General features: G+C 59.0%; 1 protein-coding gene across 3 annotated transcripts; it reads left to right on the plus strand.

The window, feature by feature from the left end:
• Positions 1-5,671: 5,671 nt before the first annotated feature.
• ARRDC1 (arrestin domain containing 1) lies at positions 5,672-14,081 on the plus strand. Of its 3 annotated transcripts, none has more exons than XM_023629508.2 (8): positions 5,672-5,851; positions 10,919-11,029; positions 11,467-11,517; positions 11,622-11,776; positions 12,004-12,186; positions 12,284-12,460; positions 12,536-12,971; positions 13,045-14,081. In XM_023629508.2, exons 1-8 carry the CDS (start codon positions 5,734-5,736, stop codon positions 13,110-13,112), a joined length of 1,299 nt encoding a protein of 432 aa, XP_023485276.1. In that variant the 5' UTR covers positions 5,672-5,733; the 3' UTR covers positions 13,113-14,081. The 3 variants fall into 3 exon arrangements, with proteins under 3 accessions (XP_023485276.1, XP_023485275.1, XP_023485277.1); XM_023629509.2 differs by lacking the exon at positions 5,672-5,851 and adding an exon at positions 10,463-10,672; XM_023629507.2 differs by having other exon boundaries at positions 12,536-14,081.

Genomic DNA, 14,081 nt, shown 5'->3' on the forward strand with positions numbered 1-14,081 from the left:
GAGTTAATCAATAGATTGAGCAACACAACACAAGGGCATTAGTTACCTTGACAAGCACGATTTTGATGGTGTGTGTGGTGGGGGAATGAGTCCCTGAATAGGTTAAGAGGGAGTAGAAGGAGACAACTGTAGACCATGAGACAGACAATTCTCCTGAGGTGTTTTTTACTGAAAACAGGAGTCAGGGCGCTAGAGGGACTGAGCTAGGACAGGAGGTGGTGGTCAAAGATGTGTAGATTTGAGCTTGTGAGAGAGCTGCAGTTGTCGGTGACCACCATATGTTTCAGTTATCTACCAATGTGTAACAAAACACCCCAAACTTAGTGACTTAAAAGAATGTTGATTTATAATTTCTCACAATTCTGATTAACTAGGGATCTTCGGTTCCACATGGTATCAGCTGGGAATTTGACTGGAGCACCTCATTTCTCTTCCATGTAACCTCTCTCTGTGTGTTGGCTTATTATCCATGATTTCCCCACATGGCCAGGCAGGATGGGAAGGCTTCCTTGCAGCTTGGAGGCTGTGCTGTATGTGACAAGTGCCATTGGGCAAGCATTTATTGGGTCTCTGCTTGAATCATGCTTCTAGTATCTCACAGGCCAAAGCAAGTCATGTGGGCAAGCCCAAAATCGATGTAGGAGGGCTGTGCACAAGAGCACAAGTTCATTGGGGGGCTTGGGAAGTGTGGTTCATTGGAGAGCTGCCAGTGGAACAGCCTGTCCAGTCCGCCCTCTGGCGCCTAATGATCCATGCTCTTCCCATGTGAAGATTGCACACTGTGCCTGCTAAGACCCCCAGTGTTACCATCTCGTCAAGGGCTTAGGCTTAGGGACTGGCCCCGTGGCCGAGTGGTTAAGTTCATACACTCCACTGCAGGCGGCCCAGTGTTTTGTTGGTTCGAATCCTGGGCGCGGACATGGCACTGCTCATCAAACCATGCTGAGGCGGCATCCCACATGCCACAACTAGAAGGACCCACAACAAAGAACGTACAACTATGTACTGGGGGGCTTTGGGGAGAAAAAGGAAAAAAAAATAATAAGAAAAGGGGTTAGGCTTAGAGTCCAGTATTTTGTGATATGCAACAGGGCCAGTTGTGGATGAGGCACCTCAGGATGAGGCACCCTTTTGCTCCAGAGGCATGTTATCTGCCTCCCCCCATACCCAACATTCTATGGTGGAGGACAGGATAACTGAATAGACACCTTGTTCAAAAAGGAGGAGTACACTCTGTAGTCAGTGTTCCATAGCAATTTTTTTTTTTTGAGGAAGATTAGCCCTGAGCTAACATCTGCTGCCAATACTCCTCTTTTTTGCTGAGGAAGACTGGCCCTGAGCTAACATGCATGCCCATCTTCCTCCATTTTATATGTGGGACGCCTACCACAGCATGGCTTGCCAAGCCATGCCATGTCCGCACCCGAGATCTGAACCGGCGAACTCTGGGCTGCTGAAGCGGAACATGCGCACTTAACCACTGCACCATCGGGCCAGCCCCCATAGCAATTTTTAATTCAGCCAGGCATCTGTCACAGTGTTCCTTGATCAGGCCTGTCTGTTCCCTGCAGGTGGTTCCCTAATCTACTCTTTTAGCAGTGCTTGGCTTCTCCTTCTGGGCTCTTGGCCCTGCACTCTTGGTCATCCTCCCTTTTCCGTAGGAAATGGCCCATTTTTGCAGCTGAGTAGCTTCCTCAGCTTCTCGCCTCTAGAAAGTTGGCGGCCCAGAGGCCTCTTCTATTTCAAACTCTTGTCCATTTTAGTTCAAGCAGATACAACCCTTAAAAAAAAACTTTGTGGAATTTTCTATGTATCAAATTAAAACTCACTTCATTAGACAAAAGCTACACTGCAAATGTCTTTGAGAAGGCTCCTCTCTACCACGGGCTACAAGTCAAGGGCTGTGGGACAATGACCTCAAGATCCTCAGAAGCGCTTTTGTATGGCTGACAGGGTCTACAAGGACCCCTCCCCCCCCAGTTTTTCAGAGGTCTTAACAAGGGATCATACAGCCACACCCTTAAATTTGTTTTAACCCTGAGGCCGTGTTTTGCTGGCAGGATCCTGGATTTGATTTCCGTCAGGACACCATCGCTCACCTTGGGAAACTCTTGCTGCCTGGAAAGGCTTGGGAATGAGAAATAGTTTTTATTTTCCAACTCAGCAAGACTTGGCTTTGAAATTATTTCCTCTAACTTCTGCTGGAACATGCAACAGTTACTTCTTTACTTCCTTTCTCTTTTCCTTCACTGTATCACAAACAACTGAAAGAAGTCAACTGGCCCTTTAAGCTTTCTGCCAGGAAAATCAGATTGTTGGATACATTCTCTGTCTTCCACATTACTACAGGCAATGGTTTCGCCATTTTTCTGCTAATACCCAACATGGGTCAGCCTTTCTCCAACCTTCAACAGCAATGTTCTCACTGCCCTGCCTGTGTCCTCCTGCCGCCTGGTTCCAAAGTCAGTGCCATATTTTAGAATTTTGGAATGGCAGTGCCTCACTTCTAAGTACCAATGTCTGTTGCAGTTATTTATTGCTGCATAATAAACCACCCCAAAACTTAGTGGCTTAAAACAAAAGCTATTTATTTTCTCATGATTCTGTAATCTAGATTGGGCTCAGATGGTTGGTTCTGCTGTTGTTGGCTGGCGTGGTAGGTTCTCACATTGATACCATCAATCCTTCCCTCCCTGTGAGTGTGTGATGCTCCACCCACAGCAATCCTGTGACTGTTTTGATGCATTTAAGGTGGTAGAAAGTTCCGGGACTCCTGAGCCCAGGCCCGAGGACTGGCAGCCTCACCTTCCTCTCTCTTGGGGGCATGCTGCCAGGTAATCAGTATCACTCTCTGGAGACCATCATGCTGTGCAGAAGACCAAACTAACCTTGTGGAGAGGCCTTGTGGAAGAGATACCTCCACACAAGGTGGCAGATGTATAAGCGAAAAAGACACCTTGGACATTCTATCCCCAGCAGACAACACACAGAGCAGAACCTCCCAGCTGAGTGCAGCCTAGTTTTCATAATAAGTAGGGAGTTGGGGTGGTTTGTTATGCATTGACGGACAGCTGAAACAGCCAGGGTCACTTGTGCAGCCACAGACACCGGGTGTGTGATTGAGGCAGGAAGTTCGAGGTGGTTTCACTCACGTGTCCAGGCATTCTCTCTCTGTGTGTGATCGCTCCAGCAGGGTAACCAGATATTTTTACCTGGCAGCTCAGGACTCCAAGGGAATGAAAACAGAGGCTGCCAGGCCTCCTAAGAACCTGCAACTGGTATAGCATGTCTGTTGCCGCAGTTCTACCAGTTAAAGCAAGTCCCGGGGCCAACCCAGATTCAACGGGAGGGGATGGAGCCGCCTTTTGACAGAGGAACAGTGCGAATGTAGAGGAATGGGACAAGTTGTTGGCAGACATCTTTGCAGACAAAGGAAGCCACAGGAGGGAGCTGCTCAAGTCAGCTGGAGAAGCTTCTTTGAGAGGAGGCACAGGAATGAGAGCTGTTTGGTCATGATTTTTATTTTCTGTATCTTATGATGCTTTGAAATCTTGGGGGCCTTGCTAGCTGGGGAGAGACTGCCTTCCCCAGGGCTAGCTAATTCCTAGAGATCGCAAACGACTTGCCTGTGAACACACTTTTCACATACAAACCAACCAATCCAGAGCCCACACTGCCAACCACCTTCTTTACCTAACTCACGCACCAAGTCAATATTCCCCTGTCCTAAATCACTGCAGGGCCAGGTGTGGAGCAGATTCTGGGGACATCTTAAGACAGAGGCCAGGAGCTTGGAAGGATGACCTGTGTGGCTTTTGAAGTCAGGGAGAGTTCCTGCGAGGGTGGTACTGATGGGAATCACAGTGAATCAGGAGCTTGGGCCTGCCCTGCCTTTTGGAGTGCAGTGGATTATGATTCTGAGAAAATGAGAGTTAAAGCTGGGAGCTTTTTTTGAGGGGAGGGATGGTCTAGAAGCGGTGATAAGGAACCAGACCCAGAGGTACATGGTTGTGTGAAAGTAAATATCCAGGGGAAGCCAGGTTACATGGGAGCAGAAAGAGGAAAGGGATGTTTAGAAATAAAAGCAGCAGGGCATGTGCGCTGATGGTGGTTATGAGGGCACAGCAGCAGTTTCCAGAACATGTGATGCCTGCGCAAGGGGGTCGGAATAAAGGACGTGCAGAGGGGTGTAGGGGTCCGATTGTGGGAGATGAAAGGTGATGTGGGATAAAGGCCACACATTTTCTGTCCTCATTTACTCCATCTCAGCAGCAGCAGCACAATCTCTCTCCCTACTTCCGGAAACACTTCCTTCTTGACTTCTGTGTGGAAGATGACATTTGGCATTTTTGGGCCGCTCACAATCCTCCCCCTTCCCACGGGCACCCTGAACTCCTCGTTCAGGAATTCCCCCATTTGTGTACTTTTGCCAGGAAAGTGTCTTAAGCCTGGCCGATCGGACCCTCCCTCCCAGAGCAGCAGATGCCCAGGAGCCTGGTGAGGCCTGGGGCTGCCCATTCCTCTGGCCGTCCCTTTCCTCAGCCTGGCCCGGCGGAGCCCTGCCGCCTCTCAGTTCCTTCTCCTTCTGCTGGAGGGCTAGATTAGGTTTCTGTGGCTTTCGCCCCAAACTCTGACGTCATCAGCACCTTGACTTGAGTTACCATCCACCAGCAAGGGTTTCACAAATCTCCAGTGTCCCGAGACACGCGTAGAAGAGCCTAGTCCGCTCGCGTGCCGAATGGGCGTCTCGGACTCTGCTGGTCACCACTTTCTCCCATCCTCAAAGCAGCCTGTACCACGGCCAGGCCTCTCCAGCACGAAACGCCACCGCATTCGCCCAGCTGTCCGGACCAACGCCTGGCCTCCCCTGGCGCCCACCTCGGGCGCCCGCGGCCGCTTCTCCCAGCTGCGCGCCCCTGCCGCCTCCCAGGCACCTCACGCTGCGCGCGCGCGCGCGCCCCGGGTACTGAAGCCGCACGCCCCGGAGCTCTCTCCCCACCGAACGCGAAGTCGGCGTGCGCCCCGTCTCGGAGCCCTGCACACCCCGCCCCGTGGCGTCCGCCCTGCGCTCCTCCCGTGCGCTGCGGCGGCAGCGGGGCTCCGCGACGCCCCGCCGCGGCCGGGGGGATCCGCACTCTCGGCTCCGGCGCCCGGGCCGCGTCGCTCCCCTGGGACCCCGTCCGAGCGCCAGCACGGCGCCCGCGGCGAGCAGAAGGAAGCGACGCCGAGACCCGGCGGGGCCTCCAGGGGCCTCGCGCCCCCGCCCGGACACCGGCCCACCCCTCGTGACGTCCTTCCGTGCCGCGATGCGGGGCGCGGGAGACCCGGGGCGGGCCGGCCGGCCGGAGTGCACCCTCCCCGCGAGCCCGCCGCGCCCGGGGCGGAGAGTGAGCAGCGGGCGCCGGCCCGGCCCGCCCCCCGGCCCCCCGGCCCCTCGGCAGGTGAGCCGGCCGCGCTCCCCGGGCAGCAGGGGGCGCTCGTGCGCCGGGTTCCCGCGAGCGCGCCCGCCCTCCCCGCTGCGGGCCGGGCGGGGCGGGGCCGAGGGCTGGGGGCGGGGCTGGGTAGGATGGGCGGGGCCGAGGCCTGGGGGCGGGGCTGGGTAGGATGGGCGGGGCCGAGGGCTAGGGGCGGGACCGGCCATGGTGGGCGGGGCCGGCCGTGGGCGGGGCGGGCCGGACGGGGAGCGCGCCGGCGGGCGGGGGCCAGTGCTGGGCCGCCCGGCCAGGGCGCGGCATGGGGCGGGTGCAGCTCTTCGAGGTCCGCCTGAGGCACGGCCGCGTCGTCTACAGCCCGGGGGAGCCGCTGGCGGGGGCCGTGCGCGTGCGCCTGGGGGCGGCGCTGCCCTTCCGAGGTGGGCGCGGGGTCCCAGCGGGGGAGGGCCGGTGGGGCGCGCTCAGGTGGCCGGGCCCGCACCTGCGGCGGGGCCGGGGCTCCCGGAAGCAGCTGCTGGTGGCCGCCGGCCGCCCTTTTCTGCCCCTGCTCCGGCCGGGGGCGCATGGGCTCCGCTCGGCCCCGCCGACTGCGGGCGGGTCGGGGTGGGGCAGGCCGGGCGGCGCAGACCCGCCGCGGGGAGGCAGGCGGCGGTCGGGGCGGAGCGGGAGGCCCGGCTAGCCCAGTCCTTCCGCATCTGCCCTTCCTGCCCTCTCTGCCTCGCGGCGGTCGGAGCCGGGAGCGAGGGCTTAGATCTTTCCCACCTGCTGAAGACCCCTCTGACCTGGACACTCGCGCGCCTCCGACCTTCCCTGTCGGTCCAGAATCCGCTGCGCCCCGCGCCTGCTAGGTCCCCACCTGGGGCCTGGCCCACGCCGGGCTTTCTCTGTCACACACCCAGGCTCCTGGCCAGGCCCTCGCTCTTCACAGACAGTCCGCCGAGAGTGCTGGTCCCCAGTAGAGCCCACCGGGCACCTGCTTACTAAACCCAGCCTAAGCTCGTCCTCGCCGCCCTGGCCCAGCGGACATTTAGGAGCTGAACCTGAGCCTCCTCTGGCTCAGTCCCTCTGCTGGTGCAGACATCTGGGACTTCGGGATTGGGGATCGGGTTGCTGGCAGCTCTTGCTAGGGCTCTCCGCAGGTGCTGGCCTCATCTGCCCACTGAGATGTGAACAGGGATCTGGACGGGACTTCACGGCCCGGCGCACAAGAAGGGTGGGCAAAGTGCAGCCCAGGGCCTCTCTGCTTGATCACTGGCTCCAGGTTTGAGGTTGTATGGCACGTCCCTTCTGGGGCGCTTCTCCACCTTGGGGTGCTTGGCCCTTACCACAGCTGCCGTCCCGGCTTCCCTCTGGACCGGGCCCCTCCTGGCCCCTGCGTATTTCATGGCTCAGTGCTTTTGGTGCCCACTGAGGACTGAGGGCCACTGTCCTCCTCTCTGGGTAGCCTCTGCCTTGTCCGGGATGGGTCTCACCCCCGACCTTGCCACTGTTTGAGACTGCAGGGGTCTAGGAAGAAGCTGAGTGTAGGTGCCTCTTGTCAGGCGTCTGGCCTTGTGGAGCCTTCTCCCGGTAACTCTGTCACCTCCTTTCCTGTCTCCCTAGTTGGCGTTGGGTGGGGGTAGGTGCAGCTGTGGCAGGGTGCATGGCAGGGCAGTGCAGCTGTTCTATGGGGCACGAGCCAGAGCTGAGAGGTGACCTGATGCTAGAAGGCTCCTGGCTGAGGGGAGAGCGAGATGCAGGGGCACAGGAAGGAGGGGCAGGCTCGTGGCTGGTGGGACAAACAGCCGTGACAGAGACCCCACATAAGGCTCACCACCTGGCTCATCTTCCCTGTTGCCCTGCTGTAGCTGGGACCCAGGGTGAGCAGGCCACTGCTGACCACAGTGAAGGGATGGCCCAAGCTGTGTGTAACTGGCCTGGGCAGAGCTCCCCGGCCTCCATGTGGCAGATGGGATATAGATGCATGGATAGCTGGGCCATAGGAGACCAAGGGAGCCCCCGCTATGGTCCCAACTATAAGAGTGCTAGCCGGGACCCTGAGTAGGGGAGGAGAGGGTGCCGTGGGCTGGGGAGCAGATGGACGACCAGCTGGGCCAGAGAGGGTGTTATTCAGGTTGCCTCCAGGGGTAGAGGGGATGTGGGTGCTGGGGCCGTGCTGGGGCTTCCTCCAGCCCTGCCTGGCTGTGGGAGAGGAAACACCGTGGGTTTTTTGTTTCTTCTTTCATTCAAAAGATACTTTTTGAGCTCCCACTACCAGCCAGTGATGCAAGGGGGAGGCTCTCCACCCCACAGGAGGACAGAGAGGAAGGGAGAACAGCAGGCCTGCCCTGCGGGGCTCCCAGTCTTGCCTACTCAATACCTGTCTGGGGGGTGACAGTGGTATCTGCACTCAGCCGTGAGGGCTCTGTCTGCCTCTGGAGCTGATGCGGAAGAAATCTGGGGAAGGAGCCATTTCCTGGAGCCCAGGTCCAGCCCAGCCTGGGGCTGGGGGTCAGGCAGTGCTGCCCTGTGTTCTGCTCTCAAGGTGAACGACAAGGCAGGGTGATGCCCCGACAACAGCAGCAGCCGGCCGCCAGCTCTGCCAGCTCCCTGAGCTCTCATCGTGGGCCAGGTGCCATTCTCCCCAAGTCCCATGAACCAACTCCATGAATCCTCATAGCGACCGTGGGAGGTGGGCGCTGTTCTTATTCTCTTGTTACAGATCTAGGAATAGGACAAAGGGAAGTGGCTTGCAGGCCAGAGCTTCACTGGGAGGATATGGCAAAGGCCAGGCTGCCCCAGGTTTGTGGGCATTGGCTGAAGGTGGTCCAGGTGAGAGACTTTTGGAGCCAGCAGAGGTCTTCCCCGTCAGACAGCAGGTGCAAGGGAGGAGGGCTGCTGAACAGGTGGGAGTGCTGGCTCAAGAGGAAATTTCCAGAAGTCATCTGGAACACAATCCACATGATGATTTTCTTTAGAGAACCGGGGCAGCCCCAGATCTCCAAAGATGAATGTCTGTCAGTTCAGTGCCTGCCTTTCGTTATGCATCTGGACACTGTTACAACTAACACTCGTTTTAAACCTAGATGGCACAGCATGGTATGTTGTTTTGCAGCCTGTACTTGGTGCTGTGCAGTAGGTGGAGGCTGCACCTGCCAGAATGCACTTACCCCGTCCTGTGGCCATGCCACAGGGCGTGCATGCTGGTGCCATGGTCATGCTCACCTCTAGGAGCAGATACCCCCCTGCCAGGGGTAGGAGGGACAGGCCCACTGTGTGTCCCCAACCCCTGTGCCTCCATTGTTCCCCAGTGGAGGAGAGAGTGGACAGGAATGGGATGGTTTGACTCCCAGATGGTGATTGGAGGCTGCTTGTTGAGGCAGGGTCCCGGAAGGGGCCTCAGCATGTGTGCAAAAAGGGGCTCTTTGCATGGGCATTGGGAAGGTCACAGAGCTTGGGCCCCTCTGGGATAACCCAAGGATCGGTTTGACAGTGTTTGTTTTTCTGGGGTCAGGTGCCCCATGGCTTGTTCACCTGAGTTCTGGGGGCCAGATCCAGGCTGGGTGGGTCACTGTTTTAGCCGCCCTGCTGTTGGACACGTCTGCTATGCCTCAACTGTTTGCTGTTATGAGAAGTGTTGCTCGAGGCTCCTGGGTGAAGAGGGTGACATTCTCAGGAGAGCTGCTGGGTGCCCTGGTGTTGTGTGTAAAACTGCAGCAGATCTGCCTCCTTCTCCAGGCCCCGTATCAGCCCACAGTTTGAGCACCATAAGGGAGTGTCTCTTTTTCCACCTTCTCACCAAACATGTCAAAATATTTAATATTTGCCAGTCTGATGGGTTAAAATGGTAAGTCATCAGAGTTTCCCTGATTCCTAGTGAGGTTGGACACCTGTTCCTGTTATCTGCTGCAACGTAGGTCAACCCTAAGTAACAAATCACCCTTCAACTAAGTGGTTTAAAACAACTATTTCATTGTATCTCACACTGTCGTGGGTTGAGAATTCAGGCAGAGGTGGGCAGGGCGATTCTTCAGCTCCATGTCCCATCCACTGGGGTCACTTGACAGCATCGGCTGGCACTGGACCTGTCTGGGGACCACCACTGTGCCCCTTCTGACATTCTCTGTAGGTCCCGGCGTTCACAGGGCAGCCAATTCTGGGGGTGTGCGCCCTCCCCACAGAGACTCTTAAAGTGGTGTGGCACCTGGAATCACCCAGACGTCCTTTCGTTGGTTCACAGTCACGTCCCCTTGTCTGCCTGTTCTCTCTCCTGTTTCTCTTGGGTTGTGTTGGTCTGTAGGAGCACCACTGGTGTCCCAGATTTCTGGGGTAGGAGCAACTCCAGTTCTGGCCCTGGGAGGGGATGGCTGACACAACATGGATTAGAAATAGGGGCTGAGGTCTGGGTGGTGTGGCTGGTCTGGGACCAAGGCTGAGGGCCGGACACTGGCAGTGCCAACAGAGGTAGAAGACCAGCCAACGGTTTGTGGGCAGGGATGCCCGGTGCACTGTGTGACCATCAAGAGGTGTGCGTCAGCAAGGTGGGGCCAGCCTGGGGAAACCAGGACATGGCTGGTGTGGCTGACCCCGGCCATGGGCACTTGGGACACAGCTTCTTCCTGCCTGGCGGCTCTGTCAGGAGCTCATCAGATGCTGAGTCATCTGTCCCTCACCTGACCGTCAAGTCCGAGGAGGGCAAAGAGGGGCTGGGCAGGAGCTGGTCTTTGGCTTTGACTCAGCCCTGCAGGGAGAGGAGGGGTGGAGCCGCAGGGCTACCTGTCACTGAGCTCCCACCTCCTCCCTACTTGGGTCTCCAGCTGTGGTCCCCTCCCTGGTTGTCCAGCCACGGCCTTCTGACCATAGTGGGCTCTAGGCACACATCTGCTGGACTAAAGAATTCGAGTTCCTGACCACAGAACAGTGGCAGCAACCTCTGCTGTAAATGGTTCCTGGTCTGGGGAGTGAGGGAGAGGACTCAGAAAATCAGCCCTCTTGGGCAGTACTGGCCCAGGAAGTCAAGGGTGTCCCCACCCTCCAGTGTACCACACGGTTGGATACCTTATCTGCTCAGGCGGGTCTGACCACATTCCTGCAGCGTGAGGACTAGCAGTTAGCTTCCTGGAGTGGGAAGGGCTGCCTCCCAGCCTGACTGACTGGCCTGTGAGGCAGCACAAAGATGGGGTCGGAGGTCAGCTGCCCCATAGGTCTCTGTTCATCATCGATGTCCCAAGGATCTCCTATAGGGAACTGGGTTTTCACAGGTCTGCTGGGCCCAGGGGTAGCTGGGAGCCAAGGTTATCAGTTGGGGGTTGCCCAGGGGTAATCTGGGTGACCACAGGGGCCCTCTTGTTATGAACTGCAGGATGGATGTAACTCTGTGCCTCACCATCCTGGCTCCCTGGGAGTACCCCAGGGTGCTGCTGGCCCTGCCTGAATCCCTGTGCTGGGGTCAGGGACGGACCCAGGCCAGCAACTGGCTGGAACTCACACCACCCCCACCTTTGCAGCCATCCGAGTGACCTGCACAGGTTCCTGCAGGGTCTCCACCAAGGCCAATGATGCGTCATGGGTGGTGGAGGAGGGCTACTCGAACAGCGCTCTGTCGCTGGCCGACAAGGGTGAGTCCAGGAGCCTGCCCTCGCCTCACCCCACACAGTGACCCCTTGCTTGAGTGGGACCTGTCTGTCTACCCCACCTCCCCATCTGTACTGGCCCATCCTCTCCCAGGGCTGTGCACCTGCTGGATCTCTCTCCCTGGCAGGCACAGGGCATCACCTGATAGGGGCTGGGTGGCCCAAGGGGGCCCGCTTCCCCTAGTGCTGGATTTGGGTTGGAACAGCCCTGCCCCCCTGCCCCTCTTTGGGCAAAGCTCTTGTCCCGTCCTTTGCTCAGGCCACAGCCCGGTGCTGCTGTGGTGCTGGAGTCAGAGGCTGGGAGACCCAGCAGCCAGACACAGTGTAAGCTTGTAAGGTTGGCTGCAGTGCCTGCTCCTGTCCTGGGCCCTGTGGTGCTCCGGAGGTCCCCTCTCCATCACACCTCCCTCCTATCTCTGCAGGGAGCCTGCCTGCTGGAGAACACAACTTCCCATTCCAGTTCCTGCTTCCTGGTAAGAGCCCAGCCTGGCCGGGCCTGGTGGGGACAGTTGGTGGGGTGGTGAGTGGGAGGTAGGGGCGGGTGACAGTTAGGTACCAGTCTCTGGTCTCTCTCCAGCTGCAGCGCCCACGTCCTTTGAGGGCCCCTTCGGGAAGATTGTGTACCAGGTGCGGGCCACTATCGACACGCCGCGTTTTTCCAAGGATCACCAGTGTAGCCGCGTGTTCTACATCTTGAGCCCCCTGAACCTGAACAGCATCCCAGACATCGAGGTGAGGATGGGGCCGTAGCCTCCTGGATGGCCTGCACCTTTGCCCTGATGCCCCATCTCCAGCCAGGGTGAGGTGGCCAGGGTCTGGAATAGCAGCAGTCTGTCTGTCCTGAGCTGACTGTGCTGTGTCCAGGGGCAGTGTGTGGCAGGGCTGTGTGGGCTTGTCCAGCGGCTTCAGGGACCCAGCCTCCCACACCCACCAACTCCCTTCCTGGTTTTTCCCCTAAGCAACCCAATGTAGCCTCCACCACCAAGAAGTTCTCCTACAAGCTGGTGAAGACGGGCACCGTGGTCCTCACTGCCAGCACTGACCTCCGTGGCTATGTGGTGGGGCAGGTGCTGCGGCTGCAGGCTGACATCGAGAACCAGTCAGGCAAGGACACCAGCCCTGTGGTGGCCAGTCTGCTGCAGGTCAGAGTCCCCTCTGGCTGCCCAGGTGTGTCCTCACGGGGCTGGAGGAGAGGTAAGGGGCTGGCTTTCCCAGGCTCACAGGCTGGCCCTTCCCCAGAAAGTGTCCTATAAGGCCAAGCGCTGGATCTACGATGTGCGGACCATCGCAGAGGTGGAGGGGGCGGGCGTCAAGGCCTGGAGGCGGGCACAGTGGCAAGAGCAGATCCTGGTGCCTGCCCTGCCCCAGTCGGCCCTGCCCGGCTGCAGCCTCATCCACGTGGACTACTTCTTGCAGGTGCTCAGGGTAGAGGGAGAGGTGTGGGGGGTGGGGGGTGCACTGGCCTGGCCACTCACGCCTCCTCCTCCCCAGGTCTCCCTGAAGGTGCCTGAAGCCACAGTGACCCTCCCGGTCTTCATCGGCAATATTCCTGTGAATCACGCTCCGCTGAGCCCCCAGCCAGGCCCAAGTCCTCCTCCTGGGGCCCTGTCCCGGGTGGTGCCCTCGGCACCCCCCCAGGAGGAGGATGAGGCCATGGCCAGTGGCCCCCACCTTGAGGACCCCATCTCCCTCTTCACCAAGAGCCACTCGCAGCAGCAGCCACCACAGGCCGCCTTCGGCTCTGTGCCTGGCGCCCCTGAACTCCGTCCTCAGGATGGCAGCCCTGCTGCCCACCCTTTGCCCCCTCCCTTGTGCATCTCCACAGGTGCCACCATCCCCTACTTTGCAGAGGGCTCAGGGGGCCCGGTGCCCACCACCAGTACCTTGATCCTCCCGCCAGAGTACAGCTCCTGGGGCTACCCCTGTGGTGAGTGGGGGTCTGGGGCCTGGGGGGCAGGGAGTGCTGCGGGCCCCATGCAGACCTCGCTCTCTCCTCGCAGAGGCCCCGCCGTCCTATGAACAGAGCTGCGGCGGCGGTGCGGACCCTGGTCTGACCCCTGGGAGCTGACCCCTGGGAGCTGGCTCCATGCTGCCTTCTCTGTGCGGGCGGACCTCTGCCCTGGGATCGGGCGCCCAGGGCCTCGTGCCTTTGCTCCCGGCCTGGCCCGGCCCACTCAGGACCCTCCGTTGCCGGGCCACTGGCCCCCCCAACCCCCCCTGCAGTCAGCCTCGCCCCAGGGGCCTGGAGAGACGCCGTGTAAATAAAGCGCTTCGTTTGTAAAGCTGGGCACAGGCCGGCTTCTCGGGAGCCCTCCTCCTGGTGGGCGCGCAACAGGCCGAGCCTGGGGGCCTATCCTCGCCCGGCTCCCCTCCTGGGCGCGCGCACCCCCTCCGCGGCCCCCTCTCCCCTCCCGGATGCGCGCACCCCCTCCCCGGCCCCCTCTCCCCTCCCGGACGCGCACACCCCCTCCTCGGCTCTGGGCCCCTACTCTTTGGAGGTGTCTTGGGCAGGAAGGCGGGCCTGCTGCGGGCGCGCACAGGGCTGGGAAGTTGCGCATGTCGGTTCCCTTTAACCCAGGGCCAGGGCTGGAACTTGGTCTTCTGGTTCTGATTAAGGATAAGCCTTGGGAGCCCAGCTTGCATGTCTGGAGCCTCGGTGTTAATTTAAAATGTATTTCTGACATGAGGAGAAGAGAGCCCCCCCCCGACCCCCAAATCCATTTCCTGAACGCACACCTTGGGCTGGCCCGTCCCGCATCGGTAGTTCTGGGCAGCACAGTTTAGACCTTCTGCCCAGAGGAAATCCCGTGGGGGTGAGGGGGAGGGCTTGCTGAAGTCCCCTCCACCTGTGGAATTCCCTTACCCTCAAGTCTCAGGTCCCTGCTGGCATCACTGCCACGTCTGGCCCTGAGGGATGCTACTTCTTGTCTCCCATCCAAGTGCCAACACACAAGCCCGCTCCTGACTTCTCCTGTATTTCGAAAGACTCTCATCAAGGACCCAAGAGCCAATAAAAAGTCCAGGTTCTGCACAGCAA

This window comes from Equus caballus, chromosome 25, assembly GCF_041296265.1.
Source record: "Equus caballus isolate H_3958 breed thoroughbred chromosome 25, TB-T2T, whole genome shotgun sequence".
In the NCBI taxonomy this organism is placed as follows: domain Eukaryota; kingdom Metazoa; phylum Chordata; class Mammalia; order Perissodactyla; family Equidae; genus Equus; species Equus caballus.

What these genes read in the sequence shown, in the direction of transcription:
- ARRDC1 (XM_023629507.2), top strand. Translation starts at nt 5,734, where the DNA reads ATGGGGCGGGTGCAGCTCTTCGAGGTCCGCCTGAGGCACGGCCGCGTC. An exon ending in GGCGGCGCTGCCCTTCCGAG is followed by an intron (nt 5,852 to 10,918) that starts GTGGGCGCGGGG and finishes CCACCTTTGCAG; the next exon opens with CCATCCGAGTGACCTGCACA. An exon ending in TGGTGGCCAGTCTGCTGCAG is followed by an intron (nt 12,187 to 12,283) that starts GTCAGAGTCCCC and finishes GCCCTTCCCCAG; the next exon opens with AAAGTGTCCTATAAGGCCAA.